Source organism: Pithys albifrons, chromosome 2 (assembly GCF_047495875.1).
Source record: "Pithys albifrons albifrons isolate INPA30051 chromosome 2, PitAlb_v1, whole genome shotgun sequence".
Classification (NCBI taxonomy): Eukaryota; Metazoa; Chordata; class Aves; order Passeriformes; family Thamnophilidae; genus Pithys; species Pithys albifrons.
In genome coordinates, this window is record NC_092459.1 from 68,139,188 (window position 1) to 68,156,048 (window position 16,861).

The following is a 16,861-nucleotide window of genomic DNA, read 5'->3' on the forward strand; positions in this document are numbered from 1 at the left end:
GTTTGGGAGCAGAACCATTAGTGATGGGTTTAGGAGAAAGGAACCTGCTTTTAATGTGGATTGCTTTCTAAAAGAAAGTTCAAAAATAATGAAAGAGTTCTGTGCTTCATTTTACACTGAACTTTATCACTCGCCAAAAAAGTAATGTACTGGTATGCTTGAACTATGGAAAGGGGATTAAAAAAAAGGAAAAGGAAAAGATTAAGCAAGAAAGTTACTAGACATCCCCAGTTTCTGGCAGGAGTCCTTGTGTCACAGTATGTTTTCACTTTTGGTGTCTTGCACCAATCTATGAAGAGTCTGGAAAAAGACACTGTAGAATACATCCTGCGTGGAAACTTGCTGTTACTGAAATTTAATAAAATTCAATTTAATAAAATTTAAAAAACTATAAAATTATGGTCTTTATTCTGATGTTAATAGATGTGCTTGTGACAGACTTGTGGATTGCTATACATGTCATGTGCTTTATAATAACTGTGATGGTGTTGTGTCTGTGTTTGCTTATTGTTTAAAGAGAAGGACATGCCAAACAGACCTCTGAGAGTGCGTGCCCAGTCTCCAGATGGCAAGTTACCTTTTCGATGGAAGGCACCTTATGGAGCAGGCTTTAGAGGTCCACGTAGCAGATCCCAAGGTTATCCCCGTGGATATGGAGAGAGCAGCCGAAGGATGAGCTATGCTCCAATGCCACAAGAGCGACAAAACCAGGAAGCAAGAAAACTAGGTGAGTTAGATTTCCCTGTTAGCACCCAGTTTAACTAGCACCCTTTGTCTACTAGGTGATCACAGATCCTGTGTTGTCCTAGCCATCGAAAAACCTTCTTCCTATAAATGAAAATGCTCACTATGATTGTATTCAGTAATGTGTTCTTAACAGAGATAGGGTGTCATCTAGAGAATAGGGTAGAAATTGTACAAGAACTTGATGCTGTGTTAAAGAGAAGTGATGTGCGAGTTATTTATATTAGCAGGGGGAAAGAGCGAAGAGAAGAGCCATAGCCAAGATTCTCCTTGCATGTGGTGGGACCTCTCTGAAATCTGTTACTTCTTTTCAATGAAAAAGGTGACAGAAAGCCTCTGGTTTTCCCCTGCATTTACAGCCTCTGAGTCAGTTCATGTGGTTTCGCTACCATCAAGGAGCTCCCAAGGACGAAACCAAGCTGTCTATAGGTCATCTTTAACTAAAAGAAAAGTCACAGGTATGTTTCTTTCACATTTACTGTTCATGAATGGACACAATTGGATACAAAGAGATAGATTTGTGATTTTTAGGCAGCAAGTCTTTTTATGATGGAGCTGCTGTGTTTTTCTCTGTATTAAAGAGCATTATGGATGTCTCAAATTGCTTCTTTAATTCAAGGAGGATTGATATAATAATACAACTGCAACATGGTCGATTGAGTTTCTGAGCTCCCTTTTTGTTTTGTTTTGTTTTTTCTTTAATCTCCTCCCCTCTATCTACTGACACAAATGTTAACGCATGCAATAACTGCATGAGGAGATTTGATTAAATCAAAGCTAGGATGCCCACAATAGTATGCCTTTTTCTCAGATCTCCAGTCCCTTTTCTAAAGGGCTGGTTTCCAGAAGCATCCACCTGGTCAGCAAAAGTTTTCACTTTATTTTGGTAACAAGGCATTACATACTGCTGCCAAGGTTAAAAAGGATGAGCAAGATTCTGAGTCCTCTCCATGCTAGCACATTTTCTCACCCCCTCACATTATGATGCAAATGCCATGGGAGAGGCAGGGTGTTTAGGATATTTTGATGGTGATCACAGAGTCATAGAATCATTGAATATGCTGATTTAGAACAGACCCACCAGGACTATTGAGTCCAACTCCTGGCCCTGCACAGGACACTCCAAGAATAACACCATGTGTCTGAGAGTATTTGTCAGAACTGAGAACTGGGGTGTATTGAAATCCTACCTCACGCCTTTTCTGGGGAGGTGATGCCCTCCACTTCTCATACTCACTTTCTCTCTTCAGGTGCTCCCATTGCAATATTTTGTGAATAGGTCCTCTAAGCAACTTGTGAGTAGTAGATGGGTCCTCTCGGGTACTTTTGTGTGGTAGCTGTTTAGCTTGAAAAGCCTGGAACTGCCTGAGAACCCTCTGCGTTAAAAATCTGGTTGGGAGAGGTGAAATGTACCTTCCTGCTGTCTGCCACATCTGTGCAGGCAGTGATGGGGTTTGGGTAATGTGCCATCTGCTGAGGAGAAGGGCAATCGTTGCTTCAATTTCAGTCATACATGAGTAATATTCCTAGAGAATGGAATCATACTCTGAAGTTTACTGGCTCCTTTCCTTTCCTGAGACATCAATATTTTTTCCAATGTTACTCTTCTGGAAAGCTCTCACAGGAAGGTTGCACCTTGTATGTTCTGTGCCTCTGGGAGACTGGGAAATAGTTGCTGTGACACTAATAAGGAAAAGTTATAGCTCTTTCATGGGCCAGTAGATAGACTAGACTAGAAAAACCTTGATGGACAGATAGAAAAGAAAGCCTCATCAAAATTAAAAGCCTCAAAATATCAAATTAGTTTCACTTAATTTTGAAACTTTGTAAATTGTTTGCAAAAGGATATTCTGATACATCATAATAAACAACTCCAATCATTTTTTATTCTCTTTTCTTTTTTTTTGCTTGTATACTAAAATTAAATGCTGAATTCAAACAACCAGTTTGAAGCACTCAAAAACATAAAAGATGCAAGAATTCTCCCTTGTGAAGAATTTTTTGAAGAAGGTTTTATTGCCCTCCAAAATGAAACCAAATTTTAAAATCTCAAAATTTTTCATAAGACAAAATGTTTGCTCTCCAGGCAGCTCTAGTGAGTTTGCCAGAGATGATGAATATTAGTACGTTAATAAAATATTTGCTGCAAGTAATAGTTTGGGCACCAATAGAATATTGAAGGACTATAGAATATATTAGTACTCTGGTCCTGTAGGCAGACAACTAACAAAAGAAATGATGTTTCCATGGGATACCATCAGTAATCAATGTACTTGGTTTCCCACTCCTAATTGTATTTGTAATTCAGCTGTGCTGCATGAGAATTACAGTGTCAGTTGAAGACATATACTGTTTTTATGAGAATGCCTGTGATGTTATTTATATCCTATTTTGTTTTGCCATTTCAGAGGAGGAAGAGGTGGAGGTGGCACAAGACATAACTGTTCGAGTTATGTCCTCTCAGTCTGTGCTCGTTACTTGGACAGACCCACTGTATGAAAAACAGAAGGTTGCAGCAAGCAGGTAGTTAGGCCTCTGTTTTTTAAATGGATACTGAAGGGGAGCTGCTGCCAACGCACTACTGAATGCTTTTACATTTATTTAATTACTGTTGGTTATGAGAATAATTTAGCTTGCCTCCCAGCACTGTTAGTATTTAGGGACCTGCGTAAGCACTGGATTACAGGAGTTTACATCCCTTCTGAAATGTTGCCAGGCCCAACAGTGTGTATTTTGCTATTTAAATGCTGGTATATCACCATGGTTGGAAAATCCCCTTGCATGCATGGGGAAAGGAGCGGGGACAGGGCACAGCTCAGAGGTGAGATGAGATGTTGAGTTGCATTGGCAAAACAGATTACAGCTTTGAGACAACCACACTGTGGGTGAAAGAAACATCACTGTAATGGGAAGGACACCCATCATGGCACCTCTGACCCTCCAGAAGCCCCATGCAGCTGAGGCTGAGCAGGTCAGGGGCTCCTGTGAGTGGGAGAGCTTGGCTTGCAGCAGCATCCCACAACAGTTGGAGACCAAAACAAACAGGGAAATGGGCTGGAAACTGCCAAAAGTCTGAAAGCACTGGATTGTGTTTCTCAGCCTGGGAACACCGAAGTGCTGTGCAACCTGATGCTAAAATACCCTGAGGGTCACAGCAGGAAAACTGGTAATTTCAGATGTTCTCTGTTTCCTTGTGGAAGCAGTTATTTTGGCAGAAGTGTGGGAACCCAACTGATGCTGCACTGGGAGCATGGGGCTTGGAGCCATCTGGCCATGCTCATGGCAATGGGGCAGTGAGATAGTGGTGTGGAGCCCCCTTAGATGCCTGGCTCGGTTCAGAAAATTCTGTGACTTCTCTCAGGAAAAGAGGGTGTTTTGAGTAAGAGACCGGAAAGAGCAGTACGTCTTTTGGGTGAAGGTGATCACACTTCATTAGAAGAAGACAAAAATGTTTTTTAAAAGAGGCTGGGTTTTGGTGGTCATGGTGGTGGTTTGCATTTTGGTAGGTTCCTTAGTAAGTCCTAGCAGGCTAGCTGAGAGCAAAGCACCCCTGTCGCTCTCTGGTTCTGATAGTGCTAGGTGTCCACATGTGAATTTTTATTTTCTTGTGTTTCTCATCCCAGGCAATATAATGTTCGCTATCGAGAAAAGGGGGAATCTGCAAGGTGGGATTACAAGCAGGTGTCCAACCGGCGGGCACTGGTGGAGAATCTAGTGCCAGACACTATGTATGAATTTGCCATTCAAATCTTGGAGGGAGAAAAGGAAGGCAAATGGAGTGTGTCTGTTTACCAACGGACCCCGGAGGCAGGTTCGTATTCCAAAGCTCCTTGGGGTAACACAAGTCTTAGGATTTGAGCTGCAAAATAGGACTGACTTGAGGGAAAGCCAGAATAATTGGTTGCCTGGGGCAGCACAGGGTTGGGAATATGGGAAAAGCTTCAGTGCTGCTGCCTGCATCCCTGCAGTAGTGCCCTGGAGAGCAAGCCAGGCTGCATTGTGTGATGAGAACAGGGTGTATTTCTGTGGGACAAATCAGCACTTTGCACCTCTGCAGCTGGATGAGCCCCTTCAGTCGGGACAACAGCATGGTTTCCATCCCACTCTGTGGGCAACAATTTAAAATTCTCCCCCTACCATGGAGAAGTTTTCAGGCCCCTTTGGTACAGGGAAGTGGTTTATAGCAACCTGTGGTAGTTTTGGCCTTAGTTTTAGCTAGGCTTCAGTTTAGGAGGCCCTGATAATCTTTTGTAGATTAGAGAGGACAAGCATCACATGACTTAAGCAACCAAAGAGATATTTCATATCATCTGACATCACAGCAAGCATAAGAACAGGTGTAGGAGGGACTTTAGTCAGTCCCCTTCATGGCTGGGTGCTGAGCAGACCTTCTATCACTGTGTTGGAAGAGTTAGCCCTTGCTGTTTGGTTTGGGAAGTAAACATTATTTTTTTTGTTGTTGGTTTTCTCCTCTCTTGCTGGATGTTTCTTGATTGGGGTGGTTGGAATCTATGTTATTTGGGTGGGCGACTCTGTAAAGTTCTTGTTGGTTTTTTTCCACTTTTGTATATATGTGTTATATCATATTCTGTTTTTAATTGTCTGTCTTTTGTATAAATATAAAAACCTTGCCATTTTAAGTTTTAACTTTACTTCTAGTTTTTTTCCCCCTTCTTTTCCTTTTCCCTTGCTGGGGAGGGAAACTGACTCTCTGTGTTGGGTACTTGGCATTTTGCCAACTCAACCTAACACACAGCCAAATTACCATGTCGTTGCAGCTAAGCCACAGTATCAGGCCTGTGCAGACAGTCTATTCCTAAAAATACGGAATCAAATTTTGCTATAGTAGTGTGAGAGAGATGTAACAGAGGCATGCATGGACCTGAGCCACGTGTGCTGTTCACATTTAGCTTTGAAATGGCCATGTAGGAATCCCTGCCATGAGAAGACGGAGCAAAAGGTGTACACTGTGTTGGTTCACCTTTCTCACTTGCCTCTTCTATGTATGGCTGTTTCACAGCTCCTTCCAGTGCACCTGAAAATTTGGATGTTTGGCCACTAAAGGGGAAACCAACCTCTGTAGCAGCATCCTGGGATGCTCTCTCAGAGAGTGAAGGAAAAGTCAAAGGTGAGTTATCCATGTCAATTTTTAACTCCTTCAAAGAGCAGATCTTCTCAAAGCCAGATTACTGTCCCACAGTAAGCCGGAACATTTGCTGTACCAGGATTTTTTCTCTTGTTAATGACTTACACCTAAGCAAGATTTTCATGTTTCCAGCCCAGTGTCTCCACAGTGCCACTGAGAAACCTGGGATATCTCAGAGCTTCCATGTTTTACCTCTTCTTCCATTGATAAGTAGGTTGGAATGGAGCTCAGGAAGGAAGTTTCCAGAAAGATTTGTAAGAATTAGGTGAAGAAGGAAAAATTGGGTAGTTGTCAAGAAAGTGAGTGAGTTTTTGTTATGATTTATTTCTAATTTATCAAGGAAGGAAAGCCTCAGCTTAAGAAGCAAGCACAGATTGTGATTTCAGCAGATATGTATAAATTTTGTGTACTATAACATTACTGTATGTAGTCATAAAGATAACTTGTCAGTGGCTATGATTTTGCCTAGTATTTTAAAAAAATCTGAGATTTTTCCCCCAGTTTCCCTCAGAAAATGAACAGGCATTTTTTGTCTTTTCCTGTTCTTCAGTGGTTGACAGGATTGTGTTCTCAGATTACACAAGTTTTTGGAGGTGCCTTATCAGCACTGTAGCATTGCAGAATTTTAAAAAAACATAGGCCTAGAGGGAAGTATCCTGTCTCTGCATACAAGACCTACTCTCTGTTCTCCAGGGCAGTGCTGGAATTCCTTCCTTTTTGAAGTCAATAGAAGTCTTGCCAACTGCTTCAATGGACCTGCAAATGTGTCCAAGAATTATTATTTCTTAAAGTAAGGTCATGCAGGGACTTTATCTGAAATTTCAGATCTGCTCCTAATTTTGAGCAGTCTGTAGACTTTTGTGCATTTTTGTCTGCTGATCGTTAGATGATTCATCCAAGACAATCTTTTTAAAGATACCTAATATTCAAGAGCTGAATGCTTTTATGTGTTTAATATATCATGGTTTCTCTTGACAGTGAAGTGTTACAGGAGAGGTCTCATTTTTAAACTAAATAAATAACAAGGCATTTTTACTGCCTAAATAAAATCACTGAATTTGCACTTCATGGTCATTTTGATAGCACATGGTAAGCCAGAATTTTTGTGTTTTAATAATTTTGTTTTCCAACCCTATCCTTATATATTTATACCACATATTAAAATAGTGGGAGAAAATATCCTCCAGTAGCCATCTGAGAGTTATCAGAAGCTACAGCAGTGTCTCCATAATTAAAGCAACTCCTGTGTGTCTTAAAGGAAAACAAAAGAGATTCAGAGCATACCATGCCTTCCAATACATTGATTTATTTTTCAACTGAACATTAAATGCATTTACATGTAAAATATTGATGATTTTATTTTATTTATTTTGGTGAACTATGTGTGACTTATTTCTTAACACAAGGAATATGAGCTCGTTTTCAGAAAAAGATGCATTTCTTCTTTTTAAAGATGCCATTATGTTCTAGAGTTTTTCACCATGGCACTTCAACTGCTCAGTTTTTATTGTGGATTATTTTGGAGAGAGAGAAAGCTGGCAGCCCTTGAAAGTCATTATTGTTTTGTCCGATACCTGTGCCTCTTACAAAGGATTTGAAAAGAAAACGAAGCCTGCACCTGTCTGAGGTCTTACCTGCACTTCTTGGGCCTATAATAGGAAGATTCCTCTTAGTGCCCACAATTATTCTTATGGGGTGAAATTTCTCTCAGTACAGAAAGCTAACAGAGCACAGGTATCACAGTAATCGGAAACTCAAAGGTGAGAGCAGGGTGAGTTTCTTCAGTGGCAACAAGTCCTTGGTTTGCTCTCTCTGACGTGGTAGCTGGCCCTGGCTATAGTTAAGCACAGTGTGTGAGATTTTGATTTTATAGTACAGACATGATATTGCTGCCATTTGACATATCCATGATGCTGTTATTTTCTGGTAGCAACACCTTTTCTTAATAAGAACCTGAATCTTCCAGGTATGACTTACCTGTAGTTTACAGCTAAAACTTGACTAAGCAAAGACTCTGCTGGAAAACTTTGTATTTGACTGCAATAATATTATTTCCAAGATTAAAGACAAGTGCTTTGGTGTTTTCATGGGGATGCACCTCAGGATCCAGCACTGCTGAGGAATGAGTATATGGCTTTTGGAACTGATAGAATTTCACCACAGTGAGCTGGAAGAACTACTTTTGCATGGACTAGGATCTTACAGTACCATACAAGAGTAGCTGTGTCAAAACTGTGTTGGAAATTAGGATCAGAAAGTAATTAATGGCAATGAATGGTGCCACCTGATTTTAGTACTGATGTTTTGAATGAGTTATGTGTATACACAATTTTGTTCTTCCAAATAATCTCTGTGGATAAGAAAAAAAACTTACCATTCTTACATGCTGATGAATATAGCTACCATCAGCAATGCAATTATATGTTGTCCACATTGTGAGCAAGTTGTGTTTTGCAATAATATTCTCTGGATCATGTGCTGTTGATTACAAATATCTTGGTAGCTAATCAGTGAGTTCAAAACTTCTCTTTTGAGAAGTCTAAAATGTGCTTGCAGTTCATGAGCCATAACAAAACAGATATTCTGATCCTAGAAATCTGCACTACCTAGCATTTGGACAGCATTTCAGACTAGATTTCCACAAGTAGTAGGTCAGTGCATATTTCCATGACAATGTTTATACATGTCTTTTGCCTTCAGTATGTTTTCTCTTTGTAGATTTCTTCTGATATTCCTGATTTAAAGCACTTAAACTTTGCAGAAAACTCATTTTTTCCCCTTTATTAGTTGGTGTGCAGAAACAGGTAAAAAAGTTCTTCTGGTGCAGCACACCAAACGGCGCTGTAGTTGTTGCTGTAATTTTCTCATGCCCCCCACACCTTCTCTGGAAGTGCATATGGCTGTTATCCAGCTCCTCTTTGATGAAACTTCACTCTGATGAACATTGTCCCCTATATATTTTTACAAAGGTATAGCTAACATAATCTGTCTCAGTCATTAGGTCACTGGTGTGATTTGGTTTCATCCGTTAAGATGAACAAATGTTCAACTTACCTACATATATGTATCTGTATAAATCTCTCTCGTGTCTTTATACTCCAGCTGTTGACTCAACGTGCATTGCTAGTGTATTAATTTTAGTAATGCACGTTCTAATTCATCCTACCCATACAGTCTGTCCGCTGGAAACAGGACTGTTTTCAGTTTCCTCCTTCCAACCGTCTGCCAAATCATTTCAGAATACATTCTTTCATACGCCCCGGCTCTCAAGCCATTTGGAGCAAAGTCCATCACCTACTCTGGAGCTACAACATCAGCCATAATAGACGGTCTTCAGGCTGGGGAGCGCTATATTTTCAAAATTCGTGCAGCAAACAGGAGGGGACCAGGTCCTCAATCTAAAGCCTTCAGTGTCGTCATCCCAGCAGGTGAGCACCAAGCTGTGAACCAGTTGCACAGTTCACCCATTCTTGCCTTGGTCCCAGCTGTGTTAATTCTTACAGACTTAACTCTTCTGCACTTCATCTAAACCAGGGGATTTTACTTCCTTAATACTGTTTCTGTTAGTACTTTTCATAACTGTATTGTCCAAATAAGTGTTTTCACTCTGCAGCACGTGAAAGGACATCTTATAGACATTTTAATGTCTTAAATAAATGCATACCATCCTCTGTTTCCTCCATGGCAACGCTATGTGCTCTTGCTGTCCAAAGGCCAAAGAACGCAATGCTTTGGGTGTTTGGCTACTCTATTCCTGGCAACCCCTGATCTTGAAAGTCACTTTGCATTTGTTTCTTACCAAAATGATACTGTTGTAGGGACAGAATATTTGCTGTGTTAACTAAAAATGTGGGCTACATTGTCCCATGTAAGGACATGGGATAATGGAGCAGCATGTCATCAACCTGACTAAACTGCTGAAGATTTGGTTTCACTGAAAGGATGTTGCAGTCCCTGGTTTTAGATATTTGATTTTAGTCACTGTAAGTTTTGCTCAAGCTACAATAATTCAACATGTTACCTCTGTGCAACCCAAAATTTAACTCAGCTGTACTCCACAATCTGATGAATACAAAAATAACTATTGTCATATATTCTCATAAGTTGTTTTGTTCTTGCTACCTGGGTGGTTTCTTGTATTGGCCAGTTTTTTGTGATCTTTTATTGCTGTGAATAAACACTTTTTTTGCCCCTAGATCCTCATGAAGATTCAGTTGCTCAGCAAAAGACAAATATTCAAGATAATTCAGAGTCTAAAAGAACTGGGAATGCTGGTTCATCTCCTGCTCAAACTTCTTCTGTTTCTTCAAAAGCCCATCCATCACCTTCTTCTAAGCAGTTGTCTTCTCATTCACCTAATGTTAGTGATAAAAAGAGTCTTCTTTCTGAATATAAGAATAAAATCTTGACTCGAGGGGTCTTAAGTAAATCTCAGTTACCTTCTGGAAAGACAGAAGAGGAGGAATCAGATCTCCAATCCACAGAGGTGACAGATGATCATGATTCCTCCCAAGAAGCTCCAACGTCACCAACAAAAGCCCAGGACCAGAGGAGGAATGTTAGACCCTTGTCCCCTAGTCGTTCAGTCCACCCTGTCCTTGCCTCAGGGAGGACCTCTGTTCGAACCCACATGTCAGAGGTACCACACCAGACAAGCACAGATAATCGTGAGCCACCAGCACTCTTACCATCCTCAGCACAACACTCTTCTGCCTTGTCTGTTCCCAAATACACAGATAATGAAACAAAACAACTGAGGCAAAGCAGAAATAATGTGCCTTCTAAAACCTCTTCCCATCCTCTGCCTGCCAAAAATAATGATCTTGTGGGTAATGCGGAAGGGAAGCCAGACCCCATGCTGGTGAAACTGTCTTCTAAAACTTCAGAGCCTCCATCAAGTCAGCAGTCTGCTATCTCACATGAAGTTGTCTTAGGCCATCACAGTAGGTCTGACTCTCTAGGTCATTCACATCAACCCACTTCCAAATCAGCAGGTTCTCATGCTCATGATAGCCATAATGAATTTGACAGTGAAGAAGCAGAGGACAGAGCTGGACAACCCAGCTCTAGGTCACAGCAAACAAGGCAACACTCAGGTTCGAGTTCTCGCATGTGGAAGGATTCAAAATTAGCTGCGGTACCAGTCTCATCAAGGTCTGGTGTTTCTGGTCACATTTCACCTCACTCTCGCTCCTCCACCCATCCCAAATCCAGTGGAAAGGATGTTGATAAGAATCATAGGGAGGACTCACAAGATGAAAAGCCCTTATTTCCTTCTCTACCCTCCTCCAGGCAGTCTTCTTCAGCAGTCTATTCCAAGAGAAGAAATCCTCAGGTTGATTCTGATTCTCATCTCAGTAAGACACATGGTGAAAAACCACCCCTGTCTGACTCAGAAAAACAGCAAAGCAGAACAGCTGCTCCAGGAAAGCATTCTCTTTTGCAGTCTTCTCTTTCCAAAAATAAGCCTGAAGAGCAGGACAGTCAAGAGGTACATGAAATGCTTGCTCAATCAAAACCAAGTGTGTCTTTGCCTAGAAAGATATTTCCCTCTCATCTTCCAGTGGAGAAGACCTCACACTCAGAGCCTTCACAGAGGGCAGAAACCAGTCCTTCCTTACTGCATTCAAGGGGCCGGCGCCTCCCATCTCACATCTCATCCCAGAGTAATGAAGAATTGCAGGAAGATGATGACAAGGATGTAACAGAGGGTGGTGACAGAGCAAGAAGCCGCTCTATGTTTCCTAAAGAGGTGTCCTCTTCTAGGGGATTACCTGCATCTTTCTCTCAGGGAAGCTCAAGCTCATCTCGATCAAAGGAACAGCAGCCAGGTTCTCAGGTACCTTCCTACAAACCAAGGCATACTCAGCCAGACTCCAGTTCTGCCAGTGATACAGCAAAAGACAACCAGTATAATCCAAGGTTGCCATCCACTTCTTCAAGACAAGCTCGTCCTTCATTACCTACTCGCTCAAGGGTTGCTACAAGAACAGCATCCCAAACAGAGAAAAAATACGGCCTATTGCCCTCAAAAATATCCAATACTGAACTTCCTCAAAAAGTTCCTTCCTCTTCTTCATCTAAATCTCATCAGTCAGTTTCTAATGAAGAAGATGATTATTACAGTGAATATGATCAGAAAGAGGTGGAAGAGAAACCCACATCTTTGGCAGCAAAATGGTCCCCTTCTGTTTCTAGAGATAACAAAAACACATATCATGATACTAGTAGCAATAAAAGAAAATCTATGGACACTCTTCTACCTCACAAAATACATTCTGAAGAGGAAGAGATGGAAAAAGCTTCAGCATTAAAAGTGGTTTCTCCTGAATCACCAGGAAGCTCTGCCATAGCATCACGGGTTACTCAGTCCTCTAACAAGCATACCCTATCTAAACCAAGCTTTGTCTGGCCATGGTCTCCTACATCTACCACCACACACACTGTTTCTCCACCAGTTTCTTCTTCCACCTTGTCTTCTCATCAGCGATTATTGAACTCCAGGCTACGGAGCCCTTTTCAGCGGCAATTTGTCAGACCTCCTCACAGACCAGGTATCTTGTCTTTGTTGTACTAATCTCACTAATGGTGTTTTGCCTAAGGTCAGCAATTAGCTGAAAAGTCCTTCATTAGAATGCAGGTTCAGTTATTTAGTATAATGTATTGCTTTTTTTTTTTTTATGGTTCTCAGGGAGCCCAGTTCTTGATGACATTGCCTAATTGGTATAGTGTGGTGCCCCAGACTTTATGTCCTGTAGTCTGATCTGCACAGGATTCCATGATCCACAGAGGACAGATACTAAACTGGCAAAAGCAATTAAGCAATGAATTCACTGAATGCTCACTGAAAGGACATTCATACTCAGAATACATAGCTCTTCATCATGTAGATTACTAAAAGGCGTTCTATAGTACTACCTTGTCCATGCCTAGGCAGTGAGGTGTTTTTTTCCTGGCATTCTGTGTTTTCTTTAATTGATTTTTAAGCTGCTTTTCTCTTTTTTCCTAAGTGATAGCTCGAGGTTCCCCATACCTGTTGAGGACTGCACACATCAGAGTCAGGCCATCTAATACCTTTATAGCTGTGACTTACCACAAATGTTAGGGACTTGCTTTCCGGTGGAATATTTGATGACCCTGAGTTGTAGAACAGAGATTCCACTACATATCAAGGTGTGTCACCTATTGATTCCTCAAGTCAGCTATGGAGAATCCCAGACAATCTCAGTGACTTTGCTAGGTAGAAATAGTTTTTTCCCTCCAATCCATGGACATCCAAAACAGGATTGAGTGACCTGGGTGTTTTAGTAAATACCTTCTTTGCTGTATGTAGGTAACAATGTTATGTTCAATGTGACCTCACTATTACACAATGAGATCTTGCAGCTGGGCTATTTTACTTGATATGCTTTATTCAGGCTCAGTATTGTGTAGATGTTCACCATCTTAAAGAGCTTTAACATGGGAGAATACCAAGGGAGATGAGATGTATGGCATGAAAACATAACACATTTCTATTTGGAGGTTTTATAAGCTTACTACTGGCAATGCAATTGTGAGGTTGCAACCAAGGAGTGTCCAGTTAAGTTATTTCCCAATCAATATCTGTATATATTTTCATTATATTTTTTTGAAGTCAAGTCTCTGAGTTAGGATGTGAAAATTGTTACCCTTTTGGAGCTGAGGGGCCTGCAGCTCAGTACCACTGCTTCTCCACTGCTGACCTGAGTGTGCTTCTGTTTAGCGGTTTTTCAGCTAGAGAAGGAGAGTCCTTCCTTTTACAGGTTAATAAAGAAGGTGTAGAGATAATTCCCATCTCCTCTCCTTTCAGTTTGTCACTACAGGATCTAGTATAAGGATAGGACTGAACAAGAGTTTGTGGTTAATAATGTTTTCCTCCCTCATCCTACTTCCCTAATGTTTACAAATATTTACATTTAAATGACTATAGTGCCATTGAGAAACGTTGACCTGCTTTCTTAAAAAATAAAATAGAGGGAAAAAGAGACCAAATAAACATGGTAGAGACAAGCCAAGGGTGTTGAAACACTCCAAGAAGAAACAATTTCAGATGCTTGTGTCAGCTGCAGGGATCTGATGGTGTCACAACCGTTGCTCTGAGAAGAAATGGACTGCCTGGTTTGCAGAGTATGGTGAGGTCTCTTTCTGCTCTCATTTATGTTCAGATCAGTCAGAAAATACCTTTATTTGCAATTTAAAGTGTGGTTTGTAGACTACACAGTTTTCTTCAGAATAGTGTGTTTTCTTCTCTGTTTCAGGTAACAATGGCAGACCAAATCTTACAATGAAAAATGGAAATGGAAATGGAAAGATAATCCCTGGTAATAATGGAAAACCAAGTGGACAGAAAGTAATCAATGGACCTCAAGGAACAAAGTGGGTAGGGTGACCTTCTCTCCAAATTCAAGATTCTTTGGCCTTTTATTTTACTTATATTTCATTAAGAAAAGACAGGCAAGGAGTGCCTTCAGCCAATGAAGCTGTGAAGTGAAGTTATACTTAGTGGCCTGGTTTCCACTGTTCCACTGAAATCTAATGACAAATTCTGGATTTTGTTGTTTTAACATTTTAAATGTCTGATTTAAAACCTGATGGCTTGAATTTTCAACTATTACATTACTCCCATAAATGTAGTAAAACATTTTTTCTTCGAAGTCAGAGGGGGTTATGCTCCCCAGTGACTAAGGACTTGTCTGAGGTGCAGTGTGAGTGGGGACTGCTCAGGATAACTGCTGTGAAAGATGTGCTCAGCACACTCAGGCTTCAGGTAGAAGCTTGTGAGCAAGAGTATCAAAATCCAAAGTTGCTCTATAACTGTTGCAATGCTTTAGATGCACATAAGTAGGTATCTGTAAATGTTTTGCTATTCTTACAGGCATTTTTTGCAGAGGTATTTGCAGAAGAGCTCAGATGCCACTGATAGGAAAGCCCCATGAGCTGTCTACATGCCCAGACCTTGTCTTTTAAAATCCTTTCCAGTGAGTTTATAACCAAAGAAAGCAGGGAAGGAACTGGTGCTTCCTACATGTCTGCCCAAACGCTGAGCAATAGGAGACTGTGATCAGCCTCCCTGGCATCAGGAGAGCTGCTCACACATGGCATGACACATAAAGACATTTATTTTATGGCCACTTCAATCTTACCTTTTGCCTTAGAAGAACATAAAAATAGATCAAGTATGTCACATTCAAGGGAGGCATTTTGAAAAGCATACCCAAACCCCTTTAAATTGATTCCAGAAAATGGGCTAGGAAGGTCCTTGAGGGACTATGGGGCATGTCTCTCTGCCTCACAAGAGGAAGGCATTGCTGCAAGCAGGATAAACACCTTGTAAAGCAAGAGGATCCATGCCAAATCTGGGGCCTGGAGGGCTTCTGAGACTGATCTCATGATCTGCTGTCCTTCCTACTGCAGTTTTCTCCTCAGCACTACATGGAAGCCTGTCTTGCCAACCTGGAACTGCTGCTCATGTCCTCTTCTCAGTTTCCTCCCAGCACTTAACACCTTTTGCATTTTTGTGTTCTGTGCTCAGCGTCTGTTACCTCAGGTTAAAATAGCATACAGTTAAGCTATTTTGGGTTCAAATAGCAGTGAGGACTGGATTTTAACTGCAGTTAGGTCTTGAATTCAATCCCAGCTCTTAGACACATTTGTTTTATGAGACAGGGGCTTTTCTTCCGTCTCCTGCCCCAATTAAAATCTTAGCTACTTTGTTTTCATTGCCATTTCAATATAAATGAACTAGTTTAATTTTTACTTTTTCTTTTGTTAGTAGACATACTGTTAAATCCCCTCTTCAAAAGGACTCAGATTTATACTGAAATCAGTATTACAGGAATCCACCTTAGGAATCACGCAGCCCAAGAAAATCAAGGGAATTGCTTCTCTTCCCATGAGAGCTATAGTAGGTGATATGAATATGGTTGTGCAGCTCTGGAGCCCAGAGATTTGTTGGGAATTTGCTTCCTTCAGCAGTGATTTTTCAGTGATTGCTATACAATTAGTGAATCCTAAAAGTCCATGTGTGTTGTAGGTTTTCCTGAACATCACACTCAGTGTCTAAATCTCCCCAGGGTTTCTGCTGCTGTGAAATTTCATTTCACCTCCTCTTGCATCACCTAAAATTGAGTCCATCTATTGCTTTTAGATTGTAGATCTTGACCGAGGGCTGGTGTTAAATGCTGAAGGAAAATACCTCCAAGATTCTCAAGGCAACCCTCTCCGAGTGAAATTGGGAGGAGATGGACGTACAATTGTTGGTGAGTTATAGCTTCCTTCTTACAGGAAAAACACCTACAATTTTTGTACACTTATTATAAGTCTTTGGACTGTTAACTGCTTCAGGCATTCCCAGGTCCCATGCAAGCCACTCGGAGTTGCTTGTACCCCAGGTCTCCATCACACATTGCAGAACTTGGGGAGGCTTTGGGGCATCCTGTGGGACTTCAGAGTACAAGGCAGCAAGAATATCTCAAGTCCATCTCACTTGTATCATTGTCAGAAAGAACTGCAGAATTCAGCCAGAATAAGGATTGATGATAGTTTATATCGTTGTTTACATGGAAATAACTATTTCCCACTGCTAACATTGTACCAGCCATGTGTATGTGTTTATTTCAATTTTTCTTCTGAAACTGACCACAAACAAAACCCTGTATGAGATCTCTGAAAATACTACTGTTTGCATGTCAGTCCATCTGTATAGATCTCTTGAATACAAATTTGCTGGCTGATGTTAAACTGTTTATCATGAATATTTGCAGTATCTAGAATATGGCACACAAGTTTATCTGAATGACAGCATCTCACCAGCCCATCCTGGTTTTCCTTGAACAGGTTTGACATTAGAGAGCAGAATATGAATTCATTATACCTTTCATCAACAGCTATGAGGATGATTTAGATTAAATACACTGTCTGCACATTGTGATTTTGGAGTGAAACCTCCCT

At 40.9% G+C, this 16,861-nt stretch overlaps 1 protein-coding gene across 1 annotated transcript in view; it reads left to right on the forward strand.

Moving 5' to 3' along the window:
• The window catches only part of FNDC1 (fibronectin type III domain containing 1), a 76,534-nt gene that overhangs the window by 30,840 nt on the left and 28,833 nt on the right, over window positions 1–16,861 (forward strand). The window contains exons 2-10 of the mRNA XM_071549391.1: window positions 518–727; window positions 1,104–1,202; window positions 3,153–3,267; window positions 4,368–4,555; window positions 5,765–5,872; window positions 9,130–9,318; window positions 10,087–12,444; window positions 14,170–14,291; window positions 16,059–16,170. Coding sequence (XP_071405492.1) covers window positions 518–727; window positions 1,104–1,202; window positions 3,153–3,267; window positions 4,368–4,555; window positions 5,765–5,872; window positions 9,130–9,318; window positions 10,087–12,444; window positions 14,170–14,291; window positions 16,059–16,170 — 3,501 coding nt within the window. The remainder of the gene's footprint in view (window positions 1–517; window positions 728–1,103; window positions 1,203–3,152; window positions 3,268–4,367; window positions 4,556–5,764; window positions 5,873–9,129; window positions 9,319–10,086; window positions 12,445–14,169; window positions 14,292–16,058; window positions 16,171–16,861) is intronic.